This window comes from Pseudopipra pipra, chromosome 8 (genome assembly GCF_036250125.1).
Source record: "Pseudopipra pipra isolate bDixPip1 chromosome 8, bDixPip1.hap1, whole genome shotgun sequence".
Classification (NCBI taxonomy): domain Eukaryota; kingdom Metazoa; phylum Chordata; class Aves; order Passeriformes; family Pipridae; genus Pseudopipra; species Pseudopipra pipra.
Window position 1 is genome coordinate 17,027,194 of NC_087556.1, and position 26,746 is coordinate 17,053,939.

Here is a 26,746-nt window from a genome sequence, read left to right on the forward strand (position 1 = left end):
CCAGGCCCTTCTCTTCCCAGGCCCTTCTCTTCCCAGGCCCTTCTCTTCCCAGGCCCTTCTCTTCCCAGGCCCTTCTCTTCCCAGGCCCTCCTTTTGCACCCTGGGAAAAAGGGTCCCACACTGCGTGAAGGCGGGCGCCGACACGAAGGAGGTCTTTTTCTCTCTCCCTGCCCCGATACCGCTGTGCCCCCGAGGCGCTGCTGCCCGGAAAAACATGGCGGCGGGGCGGGGTGGGGCCGCCCCGTCACGGTGCGCGCGCACGCACGCACGCAGGCGCGCGGGCGGGCGGGGGCGCGCGCGCAGACGGCACGTGTCCCGGTGCATGATGGCGGAGCGGCGCGCGGTGCCGAGCGACCTGTTCCCGCTCGTGCTCGCCTTCCTGCGCGAGAGCGGCTGCCAGGGCGCCGCGCGCGCCTTCGCCAGAGAGGCGGCGGCGGTGAGCGGGGAACGGGAACGGGAGCGGGAGCGGGAACGAGAGAGGGGCGGGATGGGGTCGGGGGCGCGCTCACTGACGCGGCCTGTCTCGGTTTAGAAGGAGCAGGACCCGAACGCGGCCTCCCTCCTGGACATCTTCACCTACTGGCTGCGGTAAGTGCCTCCCCCCCGCACCGCGGGGCCGCGCTCGCCCCCCGGGCCGGGGCTGCGCGGGTGCCCCCCAGGGCTCCCTCCGCCGCAGGGCCCCGCTCAGCCTCTCTGCCCGCAGGTCTCCGGCGGCCAAGAAGGCAAAGCTGGTCCCGAACGGCGGCCAGGCGAAGAGGAAGCCGTCCTCCAGCAGCTCCAGCGAGGAGGACGAGAAGCCCCCGGCCAAGAAGCCAGGTGGGGTTTGTGAGCGGCCCTGGAGTAGGCTGGGGTTTTGTTTGATGTTTTCTCCTCACCTGCATGTAGAGTCCAGCGTCAGCAGCTCTTTTGAGGTCCTGCAGCAGCTATCAGGGCTTGTGTTGACTGATCTCGGTTTTGGCAGGTCTTTTGCCCATGACATGTAAGATATGTTCATCCTAACTAAGGGTGATCTTTTTATCATCTTGTAATTTAGACATGTCAGAGTTTGTGTCCCCTAGAAGGTGTTAGCCATTCATTTTCTCTCCTTAGGCTGAGCCTAGGGAAGGCATTGAGCTGTATTGAGTTTGAAGGTGCTGTTAAGTGGCACCTTCATTACCTTGTCTAGACTGGAGTTCTACTTTCCAAACACTCACTAGGATATCTCAGCAGGATTATACCCACTTGCTTTGGCTCCTTCAGATTATGTGTTGCTTTAAATACTGGGTGAAACTGGAATTTGAGAGTATGCAAACTGGGCAGGTACTGGGAGGAAGCTACCTTATGGTGTTTTTTTCATGTAATTTTTTAGGAACTCTCTTACTAAGATCTTCAAAGAATGATTTTTCATCTTAATTTTGTAGGAAAATCGATTTAGGTTTTACAAATGCTTGTACAGTTGTTCAAATACTCATAATTTGACAAAACTCCTGCATGGCTACAATTTATCTAGGTTTATCAGTGTCCTCTGTATTGGTGGACACCATGACCTGTTAGCTGCAGAGCAGTTGCACAGGGTATGCTTGAATTCCAGAGAAATGCCAGGCATCCTCATTCACCTGCTGCTTGTGGAAGGTTACTATCCTTTTTTAACTCTCAAGCTTGTGTACTAGTTCTATCAAAAAATACATCTCTCCATTGCATTCTGGTATGTGGTGAGCTGCATTTTTCCCTTTTACCTGGAATTGTTCTTATATCTTCCCTTAATTACACTGTATGTAAGATGTGTGTATCTAGCAGGAAATTTGCAAAGGATAAGGACTAAATAGGGAGAGGTAGAGACAGAAAGAAAACTGGTCTTCAACTCAAACCATCCTAAAGCTGAATTTGAACTTAGATCTGATTTTTATTTGATAAGGAAGGACACTTGCAAATATAGTGTGATCCAAAATGATTTCTTTTACTCCACATTATTAAAAAGCAATCAGTAACCAGGAAGTAGATTTGGCTAAAACACATTCAGGCGTCTGGGACTTTAGCCACAGAGAGTGGCTCTCTTTTGCAAGCACAAGTCTGTGCTTGTTCAGCAGGTTTCTTTAAACTGAAACTGGTGTGCAGACCCAGTTAATGTTATCTCAGTTTGGGGGGGATCTTTCTTTGTGGGCTCTCCTTTTTGGTGATAGAAGTCTGCACTTAAATGTGTATGTGAGAAAGATAAAATCTAGAATTGGTTCTATCCTCTTGCTTACTCATTTTGGAGTAGTTCACGGCATGCTGCTCAAGAAATAAAGTCAGCGTTGTGAACTTCAGTCGTGGTTTAATGACCTTCGTGTATCTTTTACCCTGATACCCACTAGTGCAGGATATAGGTACATGCAAATTGTGAATTAATTTGTCATCAGTGTGTGCTGTCCCATATTTGCAGCTAAAGCAGCAGCTGTTCCCAAAGCAAAAGGAGTTCCTCCGGCCAAGAAGGCAGAGAGCAGCAGTGAGGACTCCAGTGATGATTCAGACTCGGAGGAGGAGGAGAAGCCAAAAAAGGTTTGCTTTTCTTTCCAGCCTCTTTGATGCATATTTGACAGTGATAAATAATAGCAAATTTGACCCACAGAATTCTCTCTGAAATTGGGCTCACTTCTCCTGAACAGTGAAGTGCCTAGGCTGCAGCAGGGTACAGTGCAAGACATTTCTGTAATGGACATTGTGCCATTTGGACTGGTCTCAGTAAAAATTAATTTCTTGTCCAGAACCCACTTTGTTTCATATCCAAGTCTGCTCCTGGCTTTTATCCTAAGACTGCTAGGGCTTACTTTTTTGCAGAGAAAGATTTATTTGCAGTTGCTACAATAAATTTGATCTTTTTCTATATATGTATGTTTATATAGAAAGAGAATCTTCTCTTTCCTTTTTCTTGCTGCAGTCGTGGTCTTGAAAAGTTGGGGGGAGGAAGAATGATATTAGTATACACCAAAGGACACTGACCAGAGTTGCCCAGTTCAGTATTTTCAGTCTTCAAACTAGTGTGATCTGTCGAAGGAAGAAGGTGCCAGCCTCAGATCTGCCTCATTTTGAGGAGGCAGAACTCAAGACTGAGGTGCAAAGGAAGCTTCCCATGGGTTTCTGGGAAGTTTTCCAGAGCAGAATTGTTATACAGAGATTTTCAGACTTTTGCCATTAGGTGGAGTGGTGTTTTCAAATCAAAATGGTAACCTCTTTGAAAGAAAGGTGTTTATACGTGTCCCACTTATTAGCCTCATTTTCTTTTCGTGACTATGAAGGCTAATCAGTTTTTTTTTTTTTCTATTGTTTAGAAAGGTGCAAAATCTGTGGTGAAACCAGCTGGAACCAAAATCCAGCCTCAGAAGAAAGCAGAGAGTTCCAGCTCTGACTCAAGCAGCTCAGATGAAGAAGCACCAAAGAAACAGCCACCAAAACCAGCAACACCTAAATCGGGTACCTCTTATTGCGTGTCACGTGTCAAAGTGATAAAGCAAAACCAAAAAAGCCAGGGGAGGAGTGCTGGGGACTGTATCCTCATGTAAAGGCATATTTATTAACATAGCAGTCTGAAAATCTGCTGTCACTGCCATTTGCACTCCAGTCCACTCTGCTTCTGACATAGAAGAGGGGTAGAACTGATTGCAAATAAAACATCTGGTCCTGAATGCTTCATTGTTTGAGTAGGTGACCGTAGTCAGCAGCCTTAACTGCTGAAGTTTTGCTTTTTCCAGTGTCTTTCCCTGAAAAAGCAGGGAAGATCTTTACTTAGCCTTTAGTCCTGGAATGTCCCATCAGCTAGAACAGACAGTTTTCAGAAAACTTTCTGTAAGCTTGCAGAAGGATAAACCAACAGTTTTGCAGTACTACCTTAATCTGCTCTGTTGGCTTCCTGTGGTTCTTTTCTCTCTATGATACTTTCTGCTCAATGTAATTATCCTTCATCTGCCATGGCATGTTTTGTAATGTTCCTTTGTACTTCTCTCAAAAGGAAGTAAAGCTGCCCAGGCAGCTACCAAGGTTGTCAATGGAAAAGCAGCAAGCAGTAGCAGCAGTAGTGAAGATTCTGATGAGGAAAAGGCTGCACCAAAAAAGGTAAATTAGGCCATGAAAAACTTCATGAACACTGTAGAAGTCTAGTAAGACTGAATGTATCATCTTGCAAGCACAGACTATAGATGTTGTGCTCAGCATACCTCTTATATCTCTTTCTCCTTTATGCAGTGGGATTATGTGTTCTGTACATACCTCTACTGCTCCATGCACTGCATTCTTTCTTACCAGCTCCTTACTGCTTTTTTTGTTCCATCCTTTAACAGGAAAACATCTCATTGTGTTTTAACCATATCGTATTCTCCATTATATATATTTACTTTGGTATGACTTTTTTGTGCTTAGCTGACTGTAACTTTGAGTTTTCCACTAAGGAGTATTTAAAAATGTTTTCTTCAACACAAAAATAATCATGTGGGAGTTGCTACCATTTCAGTCAGTTCTGAGCCCCTTTGTCAAGAGCAGCTCCCGATTAGGGGTTCATGCAGCAGAAAACAATAGAAGAGTGGCCAGAGAGATAATAATGCCCATGTGTTTCCTAAAATTTGTATTTGAGGATATTTATTAATCTCTCTCCCTTTGTCTTCAGAATTTGCTCTCTTAAGTGAAGTGTGGAGTTAAATAAAATCCACATCCAGCTGTCCCAACAAGATGTCTGCAACTTCCTTTTTTTTAATGTTTATTTCTTATGATAAGGTTGTTCCCAAGAAATCACCTTTGCCGAAACCTGCAGCTGCTAAAGCATGTCCAGGGAAAAACAAACGTGCCAAGGAAAGTTCCAGTAGTGAGGACTCATCTGACAGCTCAGATGATGAAAAGCCACCTGCAAAACAAAAGCCAAAGTCTGGTACGTACTAAATGCCATTGCTGCTGTGTGGGAGGATACTTTCTGCTAGTCCTGCTGTCCTGGGAGAAGTGCATATGGGGCACAGGCAAGCCCTTCTGCACACAAGATTCCAGGTGCTGGTGGTGGTAACATGAAACAGAGATGCAGCAGCTCTTTTCATGTGTGGTGTTTTGGCTGGTCTTACAGTTCAGCTCATCCCTCAGCAGGGGATGGTGAGTGAGAGGGACTGTGGTGCCCTGCTTGGTTTGCCTGTCAGATAGCCTTTAACTATCTTCTTTGCATGTTTCCTGTCTGCCAAGATGTGGGAAGTAAATATCAAGTGGTTTGATTATTCTGTATCTGCAGCAATTTAAGCTTTTTTAGGGTTCGTTTTTTGTGAAGTATCCAGGGCTGTTCAGTTGTAGTCCAGCTGATGGGCTAAATGGGCTCTGGTCAGTGTGCTTTTAGGGTTCCAGTAGAGAGCTGGTCTGAGGGGAGAGTCAAATCATCAAAGGTCAGTCTGATACTCTAACCAGAGGATTTGAGAAGGCAGTAAATGAAAACTATGAACAGATGACATATCTCTTTTCTTTTCTGAAAAAGTTTGGCGACAATCTCCTGTTCTTCTAAAAGTGCAGAGAAAACTTGCGCAGAGATGGTTGGGTTAGCTGAACCCCGAGAGGAGAGTTAAACCCACAGTAGAAACAGGGAGGTAGCAGTGGGATGGGTATAACCTTTCAAATTATAAACTGGTATGTTTGGTTGTAGTTACAGAAGAGGAATAAATGGAACCGAATAGAAGTGCTTTATTCTAACTACAGCAAACATCTCATGTGCTGCTCACATTATCATGCAGGTGTCTGAACGCTATGTTTCTCTTCATAGGTCAGTACAGTGCTGTACCACCTCCTCAGGGAACCCAGACAAAGAAAGGCCTTGCCAAGGCTCCTGCAAAAAAGGCTGAGAGCAGTGACTCTTCAGACAGTAGTGATGAGGCAGAGCAGGTGCCCCCAAAGGGAGGAGCAGCAGGTATGTTGTGAGGGGGGGAGGCTGCAGAGGACGTGCTACATGGAGCCAACAGTGTTTTGGCAATGTCCTGGTTTCCTTGAAAAGGGCATTTGTCTTTGGTCTGTGTTGCTATTTGCTTTTCTGGAAGCTTCTGATTAATTCGAAGACCTCCCAAACAACAGTGTACAACTTGTGGATCTGAACTGTATGCAGGTTAGATTACTTTACATGTGGTGGTTTGAAAAGTCATCAGGATCTGATTTAGTGGGAATAAGCCAAGTTCTTGCTTGGCTTCCAATTGCTGGCTGATACACTGAGAAGATACTTGGAGAATATCTGATACACTGAAAATGGAGCTTTTTAACATCTGAAAAGGTTTAGATATTGGGACAAAGGTTTGGTGTGGATGTGGCTGTTAATTTTCAACTTGCTTTTGCAGGCAAAGCTGTAGTAGCTAAAACAACCCCTGGCCCCCAAAACAAAGCTGTGACTAGCAAGAAGGATAAATCCAGTTCTGACAGTGACTCAGGTAATTCAAGAAATAAAGTTTTGATTCTTTTGTGTTAATGTTTTTATTGGCCAGGTTGCTGTATAGTGATGTATCTGCTGAGATCTTTAGTGTATGGGCTAGCAAGATGTGAAAGTGAAAAGCAGCAGCCTGCTATGCAGAGTGCAGTCTGAGCATGAGACAACAAGACCATTGGCAAGCGCAGAAAGGTCTTCATATTGCTGGATGGAAAGGGTGGGGAATCACGTATCAGGTTTCTCGAGGAAGGTTAATGGTTAAACGTTTTGAGGATCTGTGTCTTAAGGTTTTTGGTTTCTGTTATCCCATTGTGTTTGGGAGAAGTTTCTGAGATAAAAATGTAACCACCATACGAAGTTCGAAATAGACTCAGAAGATGCCTTCTCCTCATGTGACCCTAGAAATGGGGACAGTGTGCTTCGTAGCTCCTGTTCATCAGCTCAGAGGTTTGCAGGGCTGTATTTCCCATGTAAATTCTCTATGTGCTACATTTCTTCTTCAAGTTCAAGGTGCTCCTGTTGTGTATCTCAACATCTCTGGTGCCACAGCAGGGACTGTGGGTGGCAGATGCCTGTCTGTTGTGAACAGTTAGCAGTAGATTGTGTGACACTGCAGTGAGTGTCAGGTGTTGTGTTCTCTGGTTTTGTTGCCTAGTTTCTATCAAAATAGTCAAGTTTTTGGTTGCTGTTAATAAAGTTTTCAGAAATACTGGAAAAGATCAGGTTTAGTATTCCAGATTCCTGTAACACACAATACAAAGCTGTATTTGTACTCAGGAGTCTCCAGTCCATCCTCAGACTGCTGCTAAACTCATCTCATACAGGAAATAGTTAAAATGAGATACTGTGCTGTCACTGCCTCACTTTGAATGCTTTGTAAACTTTATCTCCTAGTTTCTTGTATATTTTTTGATCCTTACTACATATCTTCTTTTCCCAGTGTTTCTTCTTCCTGAGTTTAGTCTTGGTGATACTGGTACTTTCTCCAGTCCCTTATTCTGTACCTCTTCTCCTACATTAATCTCCAGATATCTTCTTCCTTGTGCATGTATTTGTGAAGAACTTAAACTGTTTGTTTTCACTTCCTCCCAACAAAGCCAAAACCATTCAAGTGTTCATCAAATGCTGCTGGTTGCTAGTTGCCTAGTGGCTCAGGCTTGAGCCACAAGCCATTTTGCTTTTCACTTCCCTGTGAGTTATATACATGTTATTACTAAAGTAGCTTGCACATGAATCCTGCTAACTTAAAAAACATTTTTTTTGTTAGATTCCAGCTCTGAAGATGACAAAAAGAAGGCAGGGAGTAAACTCCCAGCTAAACCACCTGTGATAAAGAATACTTCCAAACCAGCAAAAGTAGTTGTCAAGCCTGGACAAGCAAAGAAAGACTCCAGTTCTTCCTCAGACAGCTCAGGTATTGGGGTAGGAGAAAAGGAGAATTTCTACACGCATGTTGATCTAGCTCAGACCTCTGTGTTTCTAGGCAGGATAGGAGGTTGTGGTTGGACAGGAAATACCCATTACAGTGTTGTTTCAAACACTTTGCAATGTGTATCAACATTAAATCTGTATGTTAGCTTTGTGTTGAAGGAATGGGACTTAGCCTGATTGTTTTTTCTTTTCTTTCCATTCTAGATTCTGATAGTTCTGACAAGAAGGCAGCTCCTGTGAAGCCCACAACTAAAGCAGCAACCCCTGCAGCAAAGAAGTCACAAGCTGCCACAAAGAAAGCACAAAGCAGCTCTGATTCAGATAGCAGCTCCAGCAGTTCTGAGGATGAGAAGGAAAAGAAGAAAGCCCCTCCAGCTAAATTAGCTGGCAAAGTGGCTAAGCCAGTGTCCAAACCTTCTACTCCAGCTTCCAAAGCAGACACATCTGACTCTGATAGCTCAAGCAGTGAAGAAGAAAAGAAGCCAGCAGTGAAACCAGCCACTAAATCTACAGGGGCAGCAAAAGCAACTGTGGGAAAGAAGGCAGCTGCTTCTAGTAGTAGCAGCAGCTCATCAGATAGTTCCAGTGAAGAGGATGGGAAGCCCAAAAAGGTGGCAAAAGGGGTACAGAATGGTTCTAAGGCCACTGCCTCCACAGAGAAAGCAAAAGCATCCTCAACAGCAGCAAACAACATAAAGTCTAAGCCAGCTGGTGGCAGTAGTAGTAGCAGTGAAAGCAGCTCTGAAGAAGAAACCGGAAAAGTTAATGGAGGTATTATTACCTACAGTCTGGGAAGTGGGTCTGTCAGACAGTGTTACTGAGCCAAACATGAATGGAAGACTTTCTTAAACAATATTCAGTCCAATCTCTGTTACTGGATTATGCCATTTGGTGCAGTACTGAGAGGGAAGGGCTAGTTTTGCATTTGATGGAATCCTTTTTGTCTGTATTGCATAGCTGCTGGCAGTAGAATTTGTGGTAATGCTGAAGCACATTTCTGTATAGCTGTTGCCAGTTGCCATCTGTGCATGCACAAGATTTAGTGACAGCAAAGTGGACTGCTGGAGGACCTTGTCCATGTGGAGTGGGACACCACAGTTGATGCCGCAATGCGCAATCTCAATCTTTAACCCTCCAGGAGGAAAACTAGTGATGCCCTAATGATGTGTGCAAGTGCATATGGTATGACTCCAAAACCTGGCAAACTTTGACCAACAGAATTCTCTCAAGTATGCAAAATCATTAATATACAGGTACCCTATTCCATAAAATTATTTTTATCCCTTAGGATAGGATGGGAAGATCCTTGCTGACCCAAAATGGCTTTTAGTGTCTGGTACAGCAGTCTGTTTTCTGAGTGAAGTAATGCAGAGACCAATTCTCACACCTATGTCAACATTGGGTTAGCTTTCTGGGGGAAGGATGCCATTACCTTTCCCAACACTGCAGTTACTCCCTTTAAAGTTTTGCTGCTGTACATCTAACAGGTTCAACTGGGAAGAAACAGAAGAGGGAAGATGTTCAGGAGCCAGAGACACCACACAGTAAAAAAGCAAAGGTCAAAGCCAAAACACCACACACAGTTCCCAAGGTGAAACGGGTAAGTGAGGGTGGACTGTGGCAACTGGCCGAAGAGGCATCTGTCTCCTAAACAACTAGGATTGTTTGGGGATTTTGTGGGAGGTTGGGCCACAGAATTATTTGTATTTTTATTCCTTCTTCAAGCACTTAAACCTTGTCTGGAGAACCCTAGGGGGAATGCACATATGTGCATAGTATTATTTTGGCAAAAGCTGCTTGGATATGCTCGCACAGGAGCATCCCTGAGCTGCCTGATCTGAAGAAGGGAAAGAACCATGAATCTGAGAAACACTTAAAGATTGAGGTGATGTGAACAGGGCTGCCTATTTGCAGGGCAAGGAAGGAGGTTGTCAGTAAGATAATGTTGTGTGTTTGCATGTGCTTACTGTCTCATTTTCTTTCTCAACAGCCAGCCTCTCCATTCCGCCGTGTAAGGGAAGAAGAGATTGAGGTGGATGCCCGTGTTGCTGATAACTCATTTGAAGCAAAGGTAGGGCTAGGTAGTGTCCAGGGTGGTAACACTCAGTCTCTGAAAGCACATGTCGGCAGAGCAGCCTTGGTGTGGGGAGTGTTTCTGGTGAGAACTTTTTCCACCAGGAGGAGCTGTTAAGAAGCATGTGAGCAGTGGCAGGAGGTGCATGAGAGAGCAGTATCAGCTCCAGTGTTAATGTACTAGTGATCGCTGGGTAGGGTAAATTGCAAAGCATTGCCTTTGCTCTCTTGGGTACCAACTTGAATTTCTTTTTTCTTCTCCCCCCTCATTCCTCACAGAAAGGAGCAGCTGGTGACTGGGGTGAGAAGGCTAACAATATCCTGAAATACACTAAAGGCAAATCTTTCCGCCATGAGAAGACAAAGAAAAAACGAGGCAGCTACCGCGGGGGCACTATATCAACCCAAGTCAATTCCGTCAAGTTTGAAAGTGACTGAGAATGTTTCCTTTGGAATTCATAAACCATCTGCTCACCAGAACATCTTGGATGGGCATGTGAACATTATGGATATCAAGCCTGCCTGGAACGTTACCTCCCCTAGTAGCGTGGTACAGGCAGCTCCAGTGTAGGGATGTGGGAGAATGGCTGGATGTTTCCCCCTTTTATTTCTAATTTTGGTTTAGTCTCCTAATTTGGAACCATCCTTGAGTTGGTGTTACTAGCACCACCAGGGTGACCTCCAAGGCTTGTATTTTCTACAGTCTTATTTTAAAAGGCTGGCAATGATTTTTGGTTTTGGTTTCCTGCCCAACTAATAGAAGAAAGAGAAATCATTCTCCTGTATTTTAACCTCCCATTTCTTTTTCAGCCAGTTTAAATCTGATACCTGTGAAAAGGCAAGTATTGTAACTTGCCTTTGATTAGTTACTGTAAGAACAACTGATTCGAGCCCTCTGGCTGTAATCCCCAACCCCACCTGACATTTCAAATTCACACTTGCAGTGTGACAGAGTTCCTCTTTTCTGTGTTCTTTTATGGTTTTACCTTGTAATAAATACCTACCTTCCTCTTCCTTGCACTCCTTTTGAGGCTACTAACCAGAGTACTTGGAGAAGCAGCACCTAAATACATCTTAGTGGTTGAATAACAGTATTGCTTGCAGTTGCAAGGTGGGGGGCAGAAAGACCAAGGTCTATAATACAGCTGTGGCAATCTTGTCAACACTTCCATTAGGAGTGTAGCTGGGGAGTGGAGTTGTGAAGAAACTTGACTGCATGGATGTTTCACTTGGTGGGATCAGGTAGAGAAGCAGAGGAGATAAAGCCCTCTTTCCAGCTCTGCTTTTTGCTGTGTTTTTGTTTCAGAGACTTTGACTGCAGTGGCATTACTCCTTGTTCTCTCTGAACATATAATGTGCCAGCTTATGCTTATTGCCAGCAGTGTGAGCTGCAGCGTGGTAGGAGTCAAGATGAATGTATCATTAATGCCTTAAATTCCTTTTCTGGGTTGGATCACTTGCTCTTTGAGCTGTTTTCCATCTGTTAAATCCCTCTTGAGAAGTAAAATGCCAGCTTCCCTTAGCACTAAGGCAAATAAAGCCTGGTGTGGTAAGGTTTGAAGTGTTAGCTACAAGTACATGTTCAGTATGGGGAGCCAAAAGTTCAGAAACTTGCAGCCAAAGCTGAGACTAGTTGAGGCTTACTGCTGGTGAGGGGCAGGCTTGCTTTCCATCCAGTTGTGTCACTGCCTCCTTACGGTGCAGCTTATATTTGGTTCCCCCAAATACTTTGTCTGTTAGGGGGTTCAGGTTAACTAGTTTGTGGAGCAGTTGGCTGAGCCCACAGCCAGTGTGAGTTTAACAATGGTACTACATGTTTGGGAAACGGAGTAGTGGGCTGTGGTAAAGCTGCCAGCCGCTGAGAGTGTGGGGCCTGATTTCCATGTTTCCATTCCCTCCCTAAAGGCTGCCAATGAGAGCAGCCTTGTTACAGGAAGCTACATTAGTGTGCAAAGCAGTGTCGCCTAATTGAGGGTTGGATGAGACTTGATGAGCCACCCCCATGTACGTGAGCAGCAGCTTTTTCCAAATGAGCCTTTTTCATGTCTTCCCCTCTGGCTTGCACAATCACTGTGGTGCCTGGATTCAAGGCTACAGTGCAGAGGGGCCCAGGAGACCATGGTTATTTAAAGAAAATAAAGGTTATAGGCCAAAGGAAGGTGGGAAGAGTATTTTCTACATAAGGACTTAAACGTCATCTTGTGTGTCATTTGCCCTCTCCTCTTTTTTTCTGTTTATCCGGAACTTATATTTGGAACTCTTTTAAATACTTTTATGCTTTGGAGTTTTTAAAAAAGTCTAAAGTGTGAATTTGATGTGTCAAAAAATAAAGATTGCTGCCTTTGTAGTCTGAGTGGATCTGGTAGTTAAAGATAGAGAATGGTGGGTGGGAAAAGGGAGGGTACCAGTGCTGGGGGTAACAGCACTGTCTACATCCACTTGTCTTATTTACATGATTGTGGTCATGTGACAGACCTTCAGAAGTGAAAGGGGCCCTCTGCAGCTGTCTGTTGAGTGCAAGGAATTTGGATAAAACTCTAGAAGAGTATTTGTGTATACCAAGATAAACTGAGGATGCTCAAGTCCCTTTCCACTAGAGTACTGAGTTCTCAAACATTGCTGCCAAATTAGCAGTATGGCAGCTGGCCTTTTAAGAAGCACCAGCATATGGAATTAGAAAGAATAGGCATAACTGAAAAATCCTGTATATACCAGGTTAAAATAAGTAATTTCTGTAACCTCGTAGATTTCTTCCTCCTCTGTGATCATGTATGCAAGGAAAAGAAACATGCTAATAGGTAGGGCCTTGTGGAGATCTTGAGTGCTGTAATGCTCAATTTTGCTCCTTGTGCTGTACCTCTATGGAAAGGTTGGGATGAATCACCAGGTCCATCAGGCACTCAGTTGCTCTGTAACCAATGGTCTTTGCCACAGCCTTCCACCTTGAACATAATGTTGTAGGAGAAGGTGAAACCCTAGCTGAAGTTTCAGCAGAGGATGCAGAGAATGTCATTAGCCTCGCTGGAGATCAGCACCTGACTACGCAAGAGCAACAAGTGCTGGGGTGGGAAACGGTCTGTGAGACTCTCAAAGTTAAGCACTTGACACTCCTGGGAAAAACTGCTCCTTTCACAAGATTTTGCAGCTGCTAGGCAGGCTTAACCTACATCCCTGCTCTCTGCTGCTGTCCTGGTGTAGAGGAGTACTTTCTTTTCCCTGTGCAACACTGGTGAAGTTTCAGCTGTGGTTAGTGCTGGAACTGGATCAACAGGACTTCCCCATCTGGTGTGTCCCTGTATGGGTACCCTGGAACACTGTCCCTCACATCGCAATTCCCCTGTGCACCATCATTTCCCTTTTGCTGTCCAGACTAAGGTGTTCTTGTTTCTCTCCTCTCACGGGGGTCCTGGCCCTGGGGGTGTCCGAGAGGAGAGGTCTCTCTCCAGGAGAGGTCACTGGAGAGATACTCTGACCCTTTAGGCGCACTGGCCTGGCCGGGGGCACAGGTGGCAGCTGACGGGCGCTGCCCCTCTGCCTGCTCGAGCTGCCGGGGCGGCAGGTGCGGGTCTCCGTGTCCCCGGCCCCTTGCTCGCCCTGACTCCGTGCCACAACTGAGCCCGTGCCCCGGGCTCGGCCCGGCCCGGGGTGCGGCCCGTGGGCCGGGGCTGCACCGCCCGGCCCCGCCCGCGCCCGCCGGCCTGAAAGGGGAAGGCGGGCGGGCGGCGGCTGCATCCCTCCCTCCTTCCCTCCCCTTCCCGCGCCGCCGCGCCTCTCAGTCGGGCCGCGCTCCAGCGGGACTCGCTGCAGGTGGGTGCCGGCACCACGCGGAGGGTCCGGGGCGGGCGGCCCGAGAGGAGCCGGCCCGGCAGGAGCTGCGGCCGCTACTCCTCGCCCCGTCCCGCCGGGGCGGCTTCTCGGCCCCGCAGCTGCGGCGCTGCCCCGCCGCCGCCCTGTGCTGCCCGGCTGCCGTGCGGGGAGGGCCCTTCCACCCCGCGGTGTGCGGGCGGGGGCTCGGTGTGAGCGGAGGGCGGTGGGTGCCAGCCTTGCTCCGGGTGAGCGCTGCGGGGCTGGGCTGCCCTTCCCGGGCTGATGGCAGAGGTACCCGAGCACTGCCCAGGAACGAGGACAGGGAAGCGGTCCGAATTCCCGGCTGCCAGCCTGGCCCCGGCTCACCTGGACGCCTGTGCGCAGGCTGGGTCCCGTCAGAGAGGCAGCTGATGGGCGCGAGTTAGGCATCTGCTTCAATGCGTAGGGCCAGAGCCTTGGCAGGTTCAGAGCGCTTTTGTGTAACTTGCTTCATCTTCCCTTAGGAGATTACATCTCAGGAACGTCTTCCCTCTCCTGTTCTGCCTCCTCTTCCTATGCATCCCTCTTCAACCTTTGTTTATGGCAGCTCAGCCAGATCTCATTCCTCTGGTGTGCTCAGAGCCAAGGAGCTCTAAGCTTTGGTTGTGGGCTTTTTTTGGGTTTTTGTTGTTTGGGGTTTTTTTTATAAGAGGGCGTCAATTGTTTCATTGAAGATAAGACTCACTCCTAGCTTCTCCTATAACTTTGTCAAATGTGATCAGACTTGTCTGTCAGGACTTTATCAGTCCCCAGTGCTTTCTACACAAGATTTCACAACCTTCTGGGGTGTTTAATAATTTTTCTTTTAACATGGTGCTTCTCTGCAGAAAGAATCTGAAATGAAAGGGCAGTAAATAGGGAGACTTTTCCTCCCCACTTCTCTTTACTGTTTCTCTAAATTTTGGTCCACTTGTATCTCTCCAGTTTTCTCTGCAATCTGAAGAACTTCTTCAACTTGACTGTGCAGATATAACTCCTTCTTAAGACCAAAAAGTGCACTGTACTGTCATGTGCCCTCACTTTGAGGTCTATGGCTCATCTGACTATTTGGATATGGCCCCAAGCTGTTCTGTCTCTTGCATCCAGGGATTACAAATTATGTTCTGATGTGCTGCCACGCTACAGACTTCAGACCACTCACAAGGAGCACAGTGTCGTATCAGCTGCTGGTCTTGCAACTGTGTTGCAAGTGAGAGGAAAAGGTCACCCGGAAGAACTTGCTATTGCAGGGCACTCTGGTGTCAAAAACCATCTCTGTTCCTTTCAGAAGACAAACAGGAAGCCTCTGGATATGGAATGAGGGAAATCTCACCACCTAGACAGATTTAATGTATGATGAGAGGCTAAGTGGGGAAGCAGATGTGTGGTGTTTGACACCATTCCCCAGGTCAAGTTCTTGAAGATGTGTGTAGTTTCAAGTGCTGCAACAAGCTGAGATATAGAGCTTTATTTTTTTTTTCTCAGTTGTTATGGACCAGTATTGCCTTTAATACTGTGGTTCCTTAGCAGTGATCTATGGAATGCCAGCCTCCTGCTAGCCCACAGATTCCCACCTTGCCAGTTCTCCATATAACTCTAAAGAGATAGGAAGGATGTTGAAAATGGTCCAAGGTCCCAAAAGTTTGGAACTGATTTGGAACATCAATCTTTGTCCAAAACAGATGAGCCAGAGCACTTCTGATGCTGTTTTGTGGCAGCAGTAGCACCAATGGGGTGGAAAGTATGGATTATTCTGATGCTGACTTGATCACTGCTGTGGTTGTTTCCTTTGGGGATCTGGACTTTCTTCATTCTCTGTATTTGTAATGGGCTGCCATGAATATGTGGAAAGAAAAATGTTAAAAAGGTAGGGTGTATTGAACAGACCACCTGTGCACTATTCACTCTGTGCAAACAATATTTTCAAAAACTCAGGGTTGTAGCCTGCCAAGGGTTGCTTACATTTGAGGGGGAGGGTTTTTTTCTTGCTCATTTTTTTCTATACTAAAATATTAATACTAATATTGGTAAACTGTAATACTAATATTACTATACTATAATGATAATATTAGTGTTTTAATGTTAGAGTTATTTACCCAGGTGACTCTGATGAAGCAGGAGTCTGTGATAAACCAAATCAAGAGCCTAGAAAGTCACCAAGCACTGGGCTGGATATGATTTGTGGTTAGACTGTTCTGCTTTAACCTATGCTTTATTAAGTTTACTTTGCACAGTATTGTATCTTTTAGGTTTTTATTAAAGATTCCCCTGGGCAGCTCATGCTTGTAGTGCAACATCTTCCTGCGGTGACAAAACTGCTCTGGGAGCTGCATACCTGCTTGCTTGCATGGAGTCTTGGCTTCCATAAATTAGCCACAACTAGGTTGGCTGCCATCAGCTTGATGGTAGCAGATGGTCCTGGTTTTTCCTGATCATACTCAACAGAACAGGCAAACTTTAGTATCTTATTCCAGGAAGAGCTTTGAGGTTCTGAGGGAAGCTGTCTTTTGCTTTTAAATGAATTCCACTGCTTTGTTCCTGAGAAGTTTGCAGTGAAAACATTTCTTACTATGGGGAAAAGCTGCACAGAGACTAGGATGCAGGAGGGGAAATAATTCAGCCCCATGGGTATGGGCTTCCAGGTCCTAGGCAGGAACAAGGTAATACAAAATACTGTTGAGAGGGAGAGATGTAAACCGCAGAGTCCTTGCACTTGAACCTATTCATTGCCCTTTCTTTGTGGAGTTCTCTGCCTAGACTGCTTGCTGTCAGAGGTTTTAGTACTTCAACCTTATAAAAGGCACCTGAATTAAATTAGAGCTGTAGCTGTTCAGTTATTTCACTTAAATTAGTTGATGTAGTTTTTCATCAATACCAAAGTTGTAATCTGTCAAACATGTTAAACAGGGCAAAATCATGGGGCAAATTTCAGCCTGGTAAGAGGTTTCAGAGGGCTGCACTCCCTCTGCTCTGTTTCTGCTGCCTCCCATTTCGATGTCAATGCATAGCTATGGCTTTGAAAGCCAACTCCCGGCAGCTGAGTGTAGCCAGGTATGCGGAGCAGGGGGGGATGCTGCTGCCGCCCGCAGTGGCAGTCTCACTTCCCCCTGTGGCAGGCTCTGGTTCTGCTCTTACTGAGGTGTCTGCTCTGCTCCGCTCTGCGTGCTGCTGCGGTGAAACAAAGCCTCTGTGGCACGGGCGTTTCTGACAGTTCCCTTGAAGCCTGACTCTGGCTGCCAGTGTTAACTGTGATGTCAGGGGGATTGCTCTGCATAAATCAGCCAGTTGGTGTGGCTCCACCAACCGTTTTCACGAAAATAGGGAAGGGTCTGGAAGGGTCTGTCTTTACAAGCCTTCTCCTTGCAGTGACAGGGTTATTTTTGCAATATTTGTGTGATTTAGCCATTAGCCCAGGACTTCCAGATCACAAACAAGGAGGTGGTTCTGTCTACTCTGCTCTCAGGTCTAGTGTAGGATCTGTCATTTATTTGGATTTTGCACCTCTGTCAAAGCACAGGTTGTGAATTCACCTCCCCACAGAATGCTGGATTTTTTGAAGGTTTCTGTTGAAGATTATCTGCCTGCAGCCCGCAGTGGGTACAGGCAGCTGAGGTCCCATAGCCAGAGAGCTGGGCTGAGCCAGTGCTCCGTGCTATGGATGGTGCTGCACTGACCACACCACCCACCACAGCACCTGCCCTTGCTGGAGGACCCTGCTGCAAAGCTCGTGGAGCAGTTTTGTTGTTCAGTGTCAGTAAGGTAAAGCAAGGAGGTGAGCAGGTGGAATTTGAGCCTTCCCTCATCTGGGCCATTTAGCCCTTGTCTAGGTCTGGGACTTCTTTACCCTTTACTATCAACCTGAGATCATAACAGTGACTGCCTGCTGAACAAGGGACAGAGAGCAGAGTACTGCCTTTTGTGCTGGTAGCTCTGCCTTCATTATATCCCAGGAGCACTAAAAATCAGGGATGTGCCTGGTGTACCCAGCACAGCACTAGGGCTGAAGCTGTGGCCAGGATACCTCTCTGAGCATGGACAGAGCAGAGATTATCTCTGGTGGTATTGAGCTGGGGTAGGAAAAGAGGTCTCTTCCTGTAGCCTGGCATCCTCTTGCCACTTAGAAAGATTTACAGCCTCCCTTGTTGCCTGGCAAGGAGAAGAGGTTCCTGAGCCAGCACCTTCAGGGATTCCTCCTGATGTTGGAAGGGATGAAGCTGCCAAGAGCAGTTTGCAGGTCTTACTGTGTCAGCATCTGCCCCTGACCTGAGGGCTGAGATTGACATTTGGATTTTTGTAGCCCCCCCAGAGGGTCCTGGCTGAGCTGAGGGTCACAGCAATGCCTGGCACATAGGTCCATGGCAGAATATGGTTCTTGCTGAAAATGGGTGACAATTTTTTTCTTTAAATAACTATTCCTTTCACCTGCACTATTTCTTCACCTTTACTTGTTGCCCAATGAGAAAACACCCTATCCCACACATAAAACCTCTTCTACTTTTCTCAGCACACTTATGTGTGTGTATGACCCACGGGGTGCCCCAGGACAAGCCTATACCCGCTCCTGTCCTGAGCTCCCTGCCATCCTTGAGAAGACCAGGAGTACGTGGCTGCCGTTCTTCCCTCATTGCCTGGAAGCGGCATGTGCTCTTGATCTGCTGCACAACGTCATAGCCAAATGCATTACCTTCCCTGGCGTTGAGAAAGATAAATTCCCTCTGGGCCTCTCAAGTAAGCTGAGAACTGGACCAGTTTTGTGGGCTGTAGCTCTGTTGTGACCAACACTTTGTCACAGGCCAGCCTGTTTCCACTGGTAGGGAGGCAGGATGCTGGGCAGATCCTTACTTTTCTTGCAGAGCTTTTGCTCTCTTCTCTCCAGCCCATCACCTTTATCTCTATTCTCCCAGAGCTCTTGCTCTGTGGGTCCAACCACCCCCTTGGTATTTGTTAGTGTTTCTCATGTTTCTTACCACTCCTGCAGGCACAGCCACACGGTTGACCCTGGACGGGAAGGGTGGAAGTCCAAGCACTAGTAAGAGTTGCCTCTGAAACAGGGGAGGGGCCCAATCAGCAGCTGCTGTTTCTTTCTCCCATGTTCTGTCCTCACGTGGGATGGGAAAGCAATGGAGGAGGAATATGCACTTCTGCTCTCCCATGTCTGCACCTTTACTGCTTAGTTTGCCTAGATAGCCCAGCTGCTGAGGGTCGTCTGAAGATTGTATTTAGCGGGATCTTGTCTGTGACTTCCTTTCCCACCTCTTAATTGATCAAGCACTCCTGGAGAAGCTTGATCTTGTGCCAGAAAATCTTGTACCAAATCCTACTCTACCATGTCCCTGATGGCCCCCCAGGGCTTAGTGTGCGGGGCCATCCAAAATCCACTTCTAATTGTTCCCATTGTAACATCTTCCCCTTCCCCCCCCCACTTCCTAGCATGTCTGAACTGGGTCCTCAGAAAACGACTCTGCTTCTGACTATTCCCAAATAATTATCATGTAATTCTTCTCCCAAAATAATGTTAGGTGTGGGTGAGGCGCGTTCGCTTCCAGTGATGTAGCAACACCCCTTACATAACAGAAATGTTGGGTGTTTCACCAAACTGAGGAGGGGATGACAGCTTTAGGAGCGTGACTAAGGGGCGTCAGTGTGCCACGGGTGTTGCGTCTTATCTCTGGGGTTGCTTTCTGGGTTTGCCTCTTTCCAGTGGATGGGTATCATGGTGCCTGCTTTCTCTTCCCAGCCCTTTCCCTGGAGCCTCCCATGACTGATCCACAGTGGAGCAGCTCTTTGTCCAGACCCCTGCTGTGCTCTCAGGGATTGTGGTTCCTCTGACCAGGTCCTGCTGTGACCTGGATTTGCTCCTGCCCTGTCTATGCTGAGCAGGGTGCCTTGCCAGCCATGTGAGGGCCAAAGCCAGAGCATACCTCTCGGCGTTCCCATCAAGCTCTGCAGATCCTTCTGAGAGTTTGCACAGACATCAAGGGCTGAGGGAACCAGCTGTTCTGGCTGGACAGAAATAGAAATGAAATCCAGCTGAGCTGGTTCTGTAGCGGTAACCAGGGACTAAACAGCAAGTGTCCCTGCTGGTGCTGTGACCCAGCAGAGCTTCTCCAGCCACTCTAACTCTCTGCAAGCCAGTCTGCTAGTTTTTGAGTCTTAGGAGCACAGAGAAGAGGTTTTCTGGAAAACTCTCTTCATACACCTTGATATCTAACTTTAGTTGTTGGTTGGGCTTTTTTTTGTGGGTTTTTTTTTTTTTTCAGGGGAAGGCGGGGTGGATGGGGATGGATGTTTCCCAGTGAAGAACTCCAGACTGCTCTCCTCTCCTAGATAATGAGCTGCTGGCTTGCAGCTGTAATCACAGCTGTTAGTTGCCCAAGTGCAGGACAGAGCATTTCATACTACATAATGGTATGTTTTTCTCCTTGCAGTGATGAAGATGATGAAGGTGCTACTGTGGCCCGCTGCTCTTTTTCTAGTGACTGCATTCACTCTGGAGCCATCTCACTGTGCCAAGGTGCTGATCATGCCCACCATAGTCTTTGACAGCCACTTGCGAGTCTTCATGCGAGTGGCAGAGGCACTGACTGATCGGGGCCATGACCCTGTGCTACTCCTTCATGAAGGTCGGGACATGGAAACCTATCTGCCTGCCTTCCGTGTGCAGAGGTACTGGGGCATCTTCAGCACAGAGAACGCAGATGACTGGGTGCAGGAGAAGATAAAGCGTGTCTTTCAAGGGAGGATGACTTCTCTGGAGATGTTTTCCTTTCTGGAGAAGTACCTGGAAAACTGTGACCTAGTACTGGGAAACTCTACCCTTCTGCAGAAACTCCAGTGTGAGCGCTTTGACCTGCTCTTGGTGGACCCCAATGAGATGTGTGGATTTATCCTGGCTCACATCCTACATGTCAAATATGCTGTGATTTCCACAGGTTTCTGGTTCCCAGCAGAGATTGGGGCCACTTCCCCCATTGCCTATGTCCCTGAATTCAATTCCCTGATGACAGACAGGATGGGCTTCTTTGGTAGGACTTGGAATCTTCTAGTCTACATGATCACTCGTGTGGCTACAAAGCTGGTCATCCTGCCCAAGTTTGAACGTCTCATGGAGAAGCATAGGGTGGAGCCCAAGACATCTATGTTGGACCTTGTTCATGGAACTAGTCTTTTCTTCCTGTGTAATGATGTGGTGTTAGACTTTCCCCGTCCAACACTCCCCCACGTCATTTTCACAGGGGGCATCCTCGCTGAGCCTGCAAAGCCCCTTCCAGTGGTAAGTGCAGGAAAGCTTTGAGCTATGATTGCACATCAACTGAGGGAGTTATTCAGTACAGATCTTCTTTTGAAGAACCTTGTAAAAGTGCTAATGTCCCAGGAGTCTGGAAAGCTGCTGTGTTTTGGTGCTTGTGGGTGCATCAGGGAGACAGAGAACACTGAAGGCTGTCTGGCTGCAGGGAGGATGTAGAATTAAGTTGTCCACTCTGAAGTGGGATTTGGCTTCACCATCCAAGTAAAGTGGTGTGTGGAATTCCTAAGATGGAAGTGTTGCTCCTGGGATTTGATTATGAGTAGTTTGTTTGCTCCTATGCTGAAGCGGAAATGGGAAGAACAGTTAATCTTCCTTGCTTCATCACTGATATATGTTAATCCAGAATTTCCTCCTTCACCCTATTTCTCTCAGGGCATTTCTGCCCTTGAGCTTGTAGTCATAAGAACGCATAGGGGAGAGCTGTCCTTGTTCCCTCATCAAATTCCATGCGGAATCCCAAAGTGTACTAAACTGAGGGGCATCATCCCCTTTTTCTCAAGGTTCAGCCCTAAGAGAAAACTCCTCAGGCATCCCAGAGGCTTTCTCTGGCCTATACCTCACTAGTGCGAATAATAAATTCAGGGAGATGAGCTCTGAAAGCCTCCACCTGAAGACAGTATTGGAACAGAGCAGGACCTGTCTGCCATTCCTCTTTTTGCCTTACCACTTTTACAAACACTGGGGGGAAATAAACCTAGATAATAAAACTTGAGCAGCAAAGCTGTCCTGGTTTCCTGACTAAGGACCTGAAATGATGACAAGGTTTCAACTCCAAATTATTAAAGGCCTGTTAGGATCTCTGATGGCAGCTTTAATTGATGCCAATATTTTTCAGTTAAAAAGGAAAAGTAAGATCAGGTGCCTTAGAAAAGAAGTTCTCCAGATGTGTATGCACATCAGCCTTTCCCATGTGGCATGGCATGCAGGTAATGAAAGACACACAGGGTGCTCCCAAAGCTGTGTCAGAGAGCTCTGTGTCACAGCTCTTGCAAAACATCGGCTTGGTCCAATCTGCCTGCGTACATACCTGCCTTATAAAGAAGGGAGTAGTTTGCTAGGGCATTACTCATGTGCTTCACAGCTTCCAGGGCAGATCCTAGGGCGCCTAAGGAAAGAATTATGGAGATAAGTCCAGAGCCCCGCAGTAGGTGGTGGCTGTCATGCTAGCAGGTAGGCATGTCCGTGTCCAGGTTACAGGAACCAACAGAAGAGAGGGCCTCTGTAGGTCTAGGTGTAGCTTAAAGAATGTCTCATCTGAACTGGAGCATTATGCAATTAAGGTATTTATTTCCTCCTATTTGAAACACTATGATTTTTGAGTTCTTCTAACTAGGATATGGTGAAATACAGGTATGTATTTGAGAGATAGTGAGAATGTTTGGTGGTCAACCATGTTTCCCTAGCAACTTTAATGCTGTTTCTGAAAGTCAAATGTTAAGGTCCAATTATAATGGCTAACATAACCATCTGTTTTGTGAGTCATTGTACTTTTATTTAGAAAAGTAAAATTAGCACTTTCTCTTCTGTAGCAGTTTCAGTGGTTGTACTTCTCAAAGCATGTGAAACTCGAGAATGGAGAAACCAAAAATCTCTCAGTTGTAAACTTTTTGATTCTTGGATTGTTTTAGGGCATTTTAAGCATTTCTGCAAAGATAGGCTTGAGCTCCTGAAGCATACAACAAAGGAAAAATATCACCAGAGAGTAACACTAAAATGTGCTTTGTAACTCTTCTGTACTATGATCCCCTAACCTATAGACTGCTATTAACATTCTGAATTAATCACTTTATTTTTCTCTTTTTTTTTTTTTTTTTGCCATTCATGTTCTCTTACATGCTTATTTCAAGGAAGTATTCATATTCAAAAACAGATTTTATTAAACCTCCCTAAAATGCTGCTGACAGGGATACATGGGAAACCTGAAGCAGGACAGAATCCATAATGAAAAATAGACTCAGCCCAGCCTGACATAAAAGGGAATAGTCTATGTTTACTCCACAGCAGATGTGGTAGCTGATTTCTCCCTGCTGCCTTTTGGCCTTGGTTGCAAAAAGTACAGACTCTGTTCTAGATATACATCTGTTTATGTAGCATTACAGGTAGCCTCTAAATGAAGGACACATAACTGTGGTTTTTACTGGATCTGTAGCTACCTCTCTGCCTAGTGATCAAAAACTAAATCTACTGCTTGCAAGTAGCTATCAAGGATGGGTAGAAGTCTCCTGGCAAGATAGCAAAACCACCTGCCACCTTCAGGAGCCTTTGAGAGAGTTTGAGCATTGGAGAGTTTGTGGGGAATCTCCAGCAAGATGTTGTTCCTGACTGTGTGATGTTTTGTCTGTTATATTGGTCTCCTGTCTTAGTGGTGATGGGAAAATAGCCTCCCTCTTTTTACTCCAATTTCCTTGTCTGCTCATATTTTTCTATGTGCCCTATGTTCTCAGAACTTTTCTTGTCAAAGGGTAATTGTGTTGCCTCCCACGCAGGGGGTAATGCTATGAAATGCAAGTTTTAGATACCTCCCTGAAGCTCCAAAGATCAGCAGGTGCTCAAGTAAACTCTACCTGGCTGGGTGCAGAAATCACAGTGAGTTTAGAGTTCGTTGCCTGGTGAAAATCATGTAGCTTTGTGCTCCAGGTGGATTTGGCTTCATCTTCTCCGTAGACAGCTTTCTACTGACAGAAGCAAGAGTGGGAAGGGCCTTTCTCCATCAAGACTTCAAGGCAGCTGTGTGTGTTTTGCCCACAGGGTCTGCGTCTCTGGGTGGAAGCAGCAGAGGCAGGTGTAGTTGTTGTCTCCTTTGGCATTGGGATCCGAGCTCTTCCAAGCGATTTGGTGGAGAAGATGGCTGGCGCGTTTGCTCGCCTCCCACAAAGGGTGGTGTGGAGGTGAGGAGGGAATGGGATTCCTTTTGAGTTGGATGAAAACCAATGTTGAGGGGTGATTAACTTCAAAACATAGAACTTGCTTTCTATCTCTTGATCTGATTGAATTTATTATTGTTCTCTGTGTGTTTTTCTTCCCTTTGTTTTCCCCTCCTCTGTCTCCTCCCACAGATACTTTGGTCAGAAGCCAAGAAACCTGGGTGAGAATACGCTGATGATGGGCTGGCTGCCCCAGAATGACCTGCTAGGTAAGGCTGGGTTCTGTGCATGTGTGTGCTGCTAGCAACATCCCTGGAATTTAGCCCAAACCACAGCAGAAGCATACAAGGACAATAGCACCTCTGTGGGTCTAAGTCTGTTGTTTCTTGTGAGTCTGATCTGCACAAAACATGGTCCTCACCTAGCACCTGCTTGAAGCTGCTTGGCTCCTATCTCCCTTCTCCTCCAGGCACTACTCAGCAAGTTTTGGGCTGCCAAAAGCCAGCTGTGTTCCCAAAGGGTAGCATCCTGTCTGCTCAGCATGCCTGGTTTTCCCTAAACATACATCAACACTGTGTGTAGCCCCTGGTAGCCCTCTTTCAACATGGAAGGCACTGACCTGCTGCCGTTTCTTTACCTGCAGGCCACCCTAACGTGAAAGCCTTCGTCAGCCACTGTGGGATGAATGGTGTATTTGAGGCAATTTATCACGGTGTGCCAGTGGTGGGATTTCCTTTCTATGGGGACCAGTTCGACATCATGACCAGAGTGCAGGCGAAGGGCATGGGTATCCTCATGGACTGGAGCAGAGTAAAAGAAGAGGAACTTTACCAGGCTGTCATCACAGTCATCTCTGACCCCAGGTGAGGCATCTGGAAACATCAAGCTCTTCCTTGGTGCAGACTGTGTGTAGACACCAGTTGTGCCTTTGTGTTGACCCCTACACAGCCTGTGCTGGCTTCCGGATGAAGCACAGTTGCAGGCATTGCTCAGCTGGCCAGATATGTTAGTGCCTCGAAATGCTTAGATGCAGTTCAGGAGGAGATACTCCAGCATTTGCTGTTAGAGAGTGTGATCTAGTCCTGTTTGATTCTGATTGTGATGTTCTTAGAAAGCTTTCTGAGATGCTGGGCACAGACCTCTTCTCTTGATGCCGGCCTGTCATCAGGGAAAGTGAGATCACAACCTCACCTTGGGATCTCCCTGGTCTTGTCCAAACAGCTTTCTGCAGAAACACAGAGGAGGCTGCCGGTAATGCTCCATCTATTCGTTCTGACAGGTAGATACTCTGCCCTTTCCTGGAACTGCTGCAGCAGAGTGGCACAGGGCTCCCATTTTCTGACGGGACGTACAACTGCCAGTGCTTGAAATGCTGCCTGAGAGTGTTTGATTTTTTTTTTTTAATATTTTATATTTCTTACCTATTAGGAGGTATTGCAACTTGGTACCTTGAAGGATTTGGCCAGTCATCAAGTGTGTAACTTTTACTTGATGCTGGGTGACGTTTTGGGTGCAAATTCCCCTTAGAAAGTACAGTACACATGAACTCACTGAACAGGTACTTGCAAGTTGAACTCTGTGTTGTTAACAAAACACAAAATAAAATACACTCTGGCTTGTGCTTCCATGGCTAGCAATTGCCATCAGAGTGGCTTTCAGAAGAAGAATGGAAGAAATTTTCCCTTCTCCGAAGGTATTATTTGGGACTTGAAAGCATCACTAGACATCTCGGATCGCTCTCAGAAATTAAGCTCCTGTCAAAAGGTTAACTTCTTGTCTTCTTCCCTTGCAGCTACAGAAAAGCAGCCCAGCTCATCTCGGCTCTGCACCTGGACAGACCAATGCATGCTCTCAATAGGACAGTGTATTGGCTGGAGTACATCCTTCGTCACGATGGGGCACCCTATCTTCGTCCTGCTGTCTACGACCTCTCCTTATATGAGTACTTCTGCCTGGACATCTTGGCTCTCCTCTTGTTGTGTCTGGCTGGTACTGGATTTGTTGTCTACAAGTCTGTGGTGTGGTGCAGAAGGAAGGGGGCCAGTCCTGTGTATCAGAACGGCAATTGCATGAAAGGCCACTACACAGAAGAGAAAAAACTGCAGTAGTGGCTCAGTGTGTTCCAGGGCGAATCCTGTCACTGTGAAATGAACTGCCGCTGTGCCAAGAAATGTATGGCATGCAGGCACAGAGAGAGGTGAAAGATCCGTGGGTCTGGATGAGAAGAGAGTGGGGAGGGAGGAGTATTGCAAAGGCCTGTGTGCACACCTCTGTGTACAGCACCTGTGGGCGGGGGGGCGAATTCAGACGTGGGTGGGAGCACTTGGCCAGGACGCTGGGAATGGGGCATGGGTAGACTTCCAGGGAGGAGTGCAAGTTGTTCCCTTTGTATTGCACATTGGTTTAAATGCTGGTGTTGCCCTTCTGTCTTTTTGGATCATGGAGGCCCTGGAGGTGGGAACAGCATTTCGTGAGGGGCAGACACCATTTCTCTGCCTTGTTACTAAGAGTCCCAGGAGTCAGGATACCTTTATGTGCAGGTGAGGACCTGAAGTAGAGCTGTGGACAGGTAAGGGCACTGAAAGTATCATCTACAAGAGAGCAAAATTGGTCTGTTTTAAATTCTGTGGGTAAATACCTTCCTGCTTCAATTGACCCTCTGCGATCCTGTTTGTTTGAGCTAAATTATTATTTTTTAAAATAAAGTTATATTCTTTCTCCTGTGTGGCAGTTCTCTGGTCTTGGTTTAATGTAAACCTGTGATATATGTAATAGGAAGTTGTTCAAGCTAGATTAAAGTGGTTTTTCCTTCTCATTACTGCTGCTCTCATCTCTGCATACTTCCATCAGCAATTTTTT

General features: G+C 46.6%; 2 protein-coding genes across 2 annotated transcripts; both read left to right on the plus strand.

Moving 5' to 3' along the window:
* The first annotated feature begins 291 nt into the window (after nucleotides 1–291).
* On the plus strand, nucleotides 292–12,236 carry NOLC1 (nucleolar and coiled-body phosphoprotein 1). The gene is made up of 14 exons (XM_064662682.1): nucleotides 292–436; nucleotides 533–588; nucleotides 704–816; nucleotides 2,402–2,517; nucleotides 3,288–3,429; nucleotides 3,965–4,068; nucleotides 4,723–4,873; nucleotides 5,738–5,881; nucleotides 6,300–6,389; nucleotides 7,653–7,799; nucleotides 8,021–8,587; nucleotides 9,304–9,416; nucleotides 9,807–9,887; nucleotides 10,169–12,236. Exons 1-14 carry the CDS (start codon nucleotides 323–325, stop codon nucleotides 10,325–10,327), a joined length of 2,097 nt encoding a protein of 698 aa, XP_064518752.1. The 5' UTR covers nucleotides 292–322; the 3' UTR covers nucleotides 10,328–12,236.
* A 1,246-nt stretch (nucleotides 12,237–13,482) lies between these two features.
* Nucleotides 13,483–26,617, plus strand: LOC135417954 (2-hydroxyacylsphingosine 1-beta-galactosyltransferase-like). Its single transcript, XM_064662683.1, has 6 exons — nucleotides 13,483–13,696; nucleotides 20,143–20,987; nucleotides 23,772–23,911; nucleotides 24,080–24,156; nucleotides 24,531–24,750; nucleotides 25,680–26,617. Exons 2-6 carry the CDS (start codon nucleotides 20,145–20,147, stop codon nucleotides 25,993–25,995), a joined length of 1,596 nt encoding a protein of 531 aa, XP_064518753.1. The 5' UTR covers nucleotides 13,483–13,696; nucleotides 20,143–20,144; the 3' UTR covers nucleotides 25,996–26,617.
* Nucleotides 26,618–26,746: the final 129 nt, after the last annotated feature.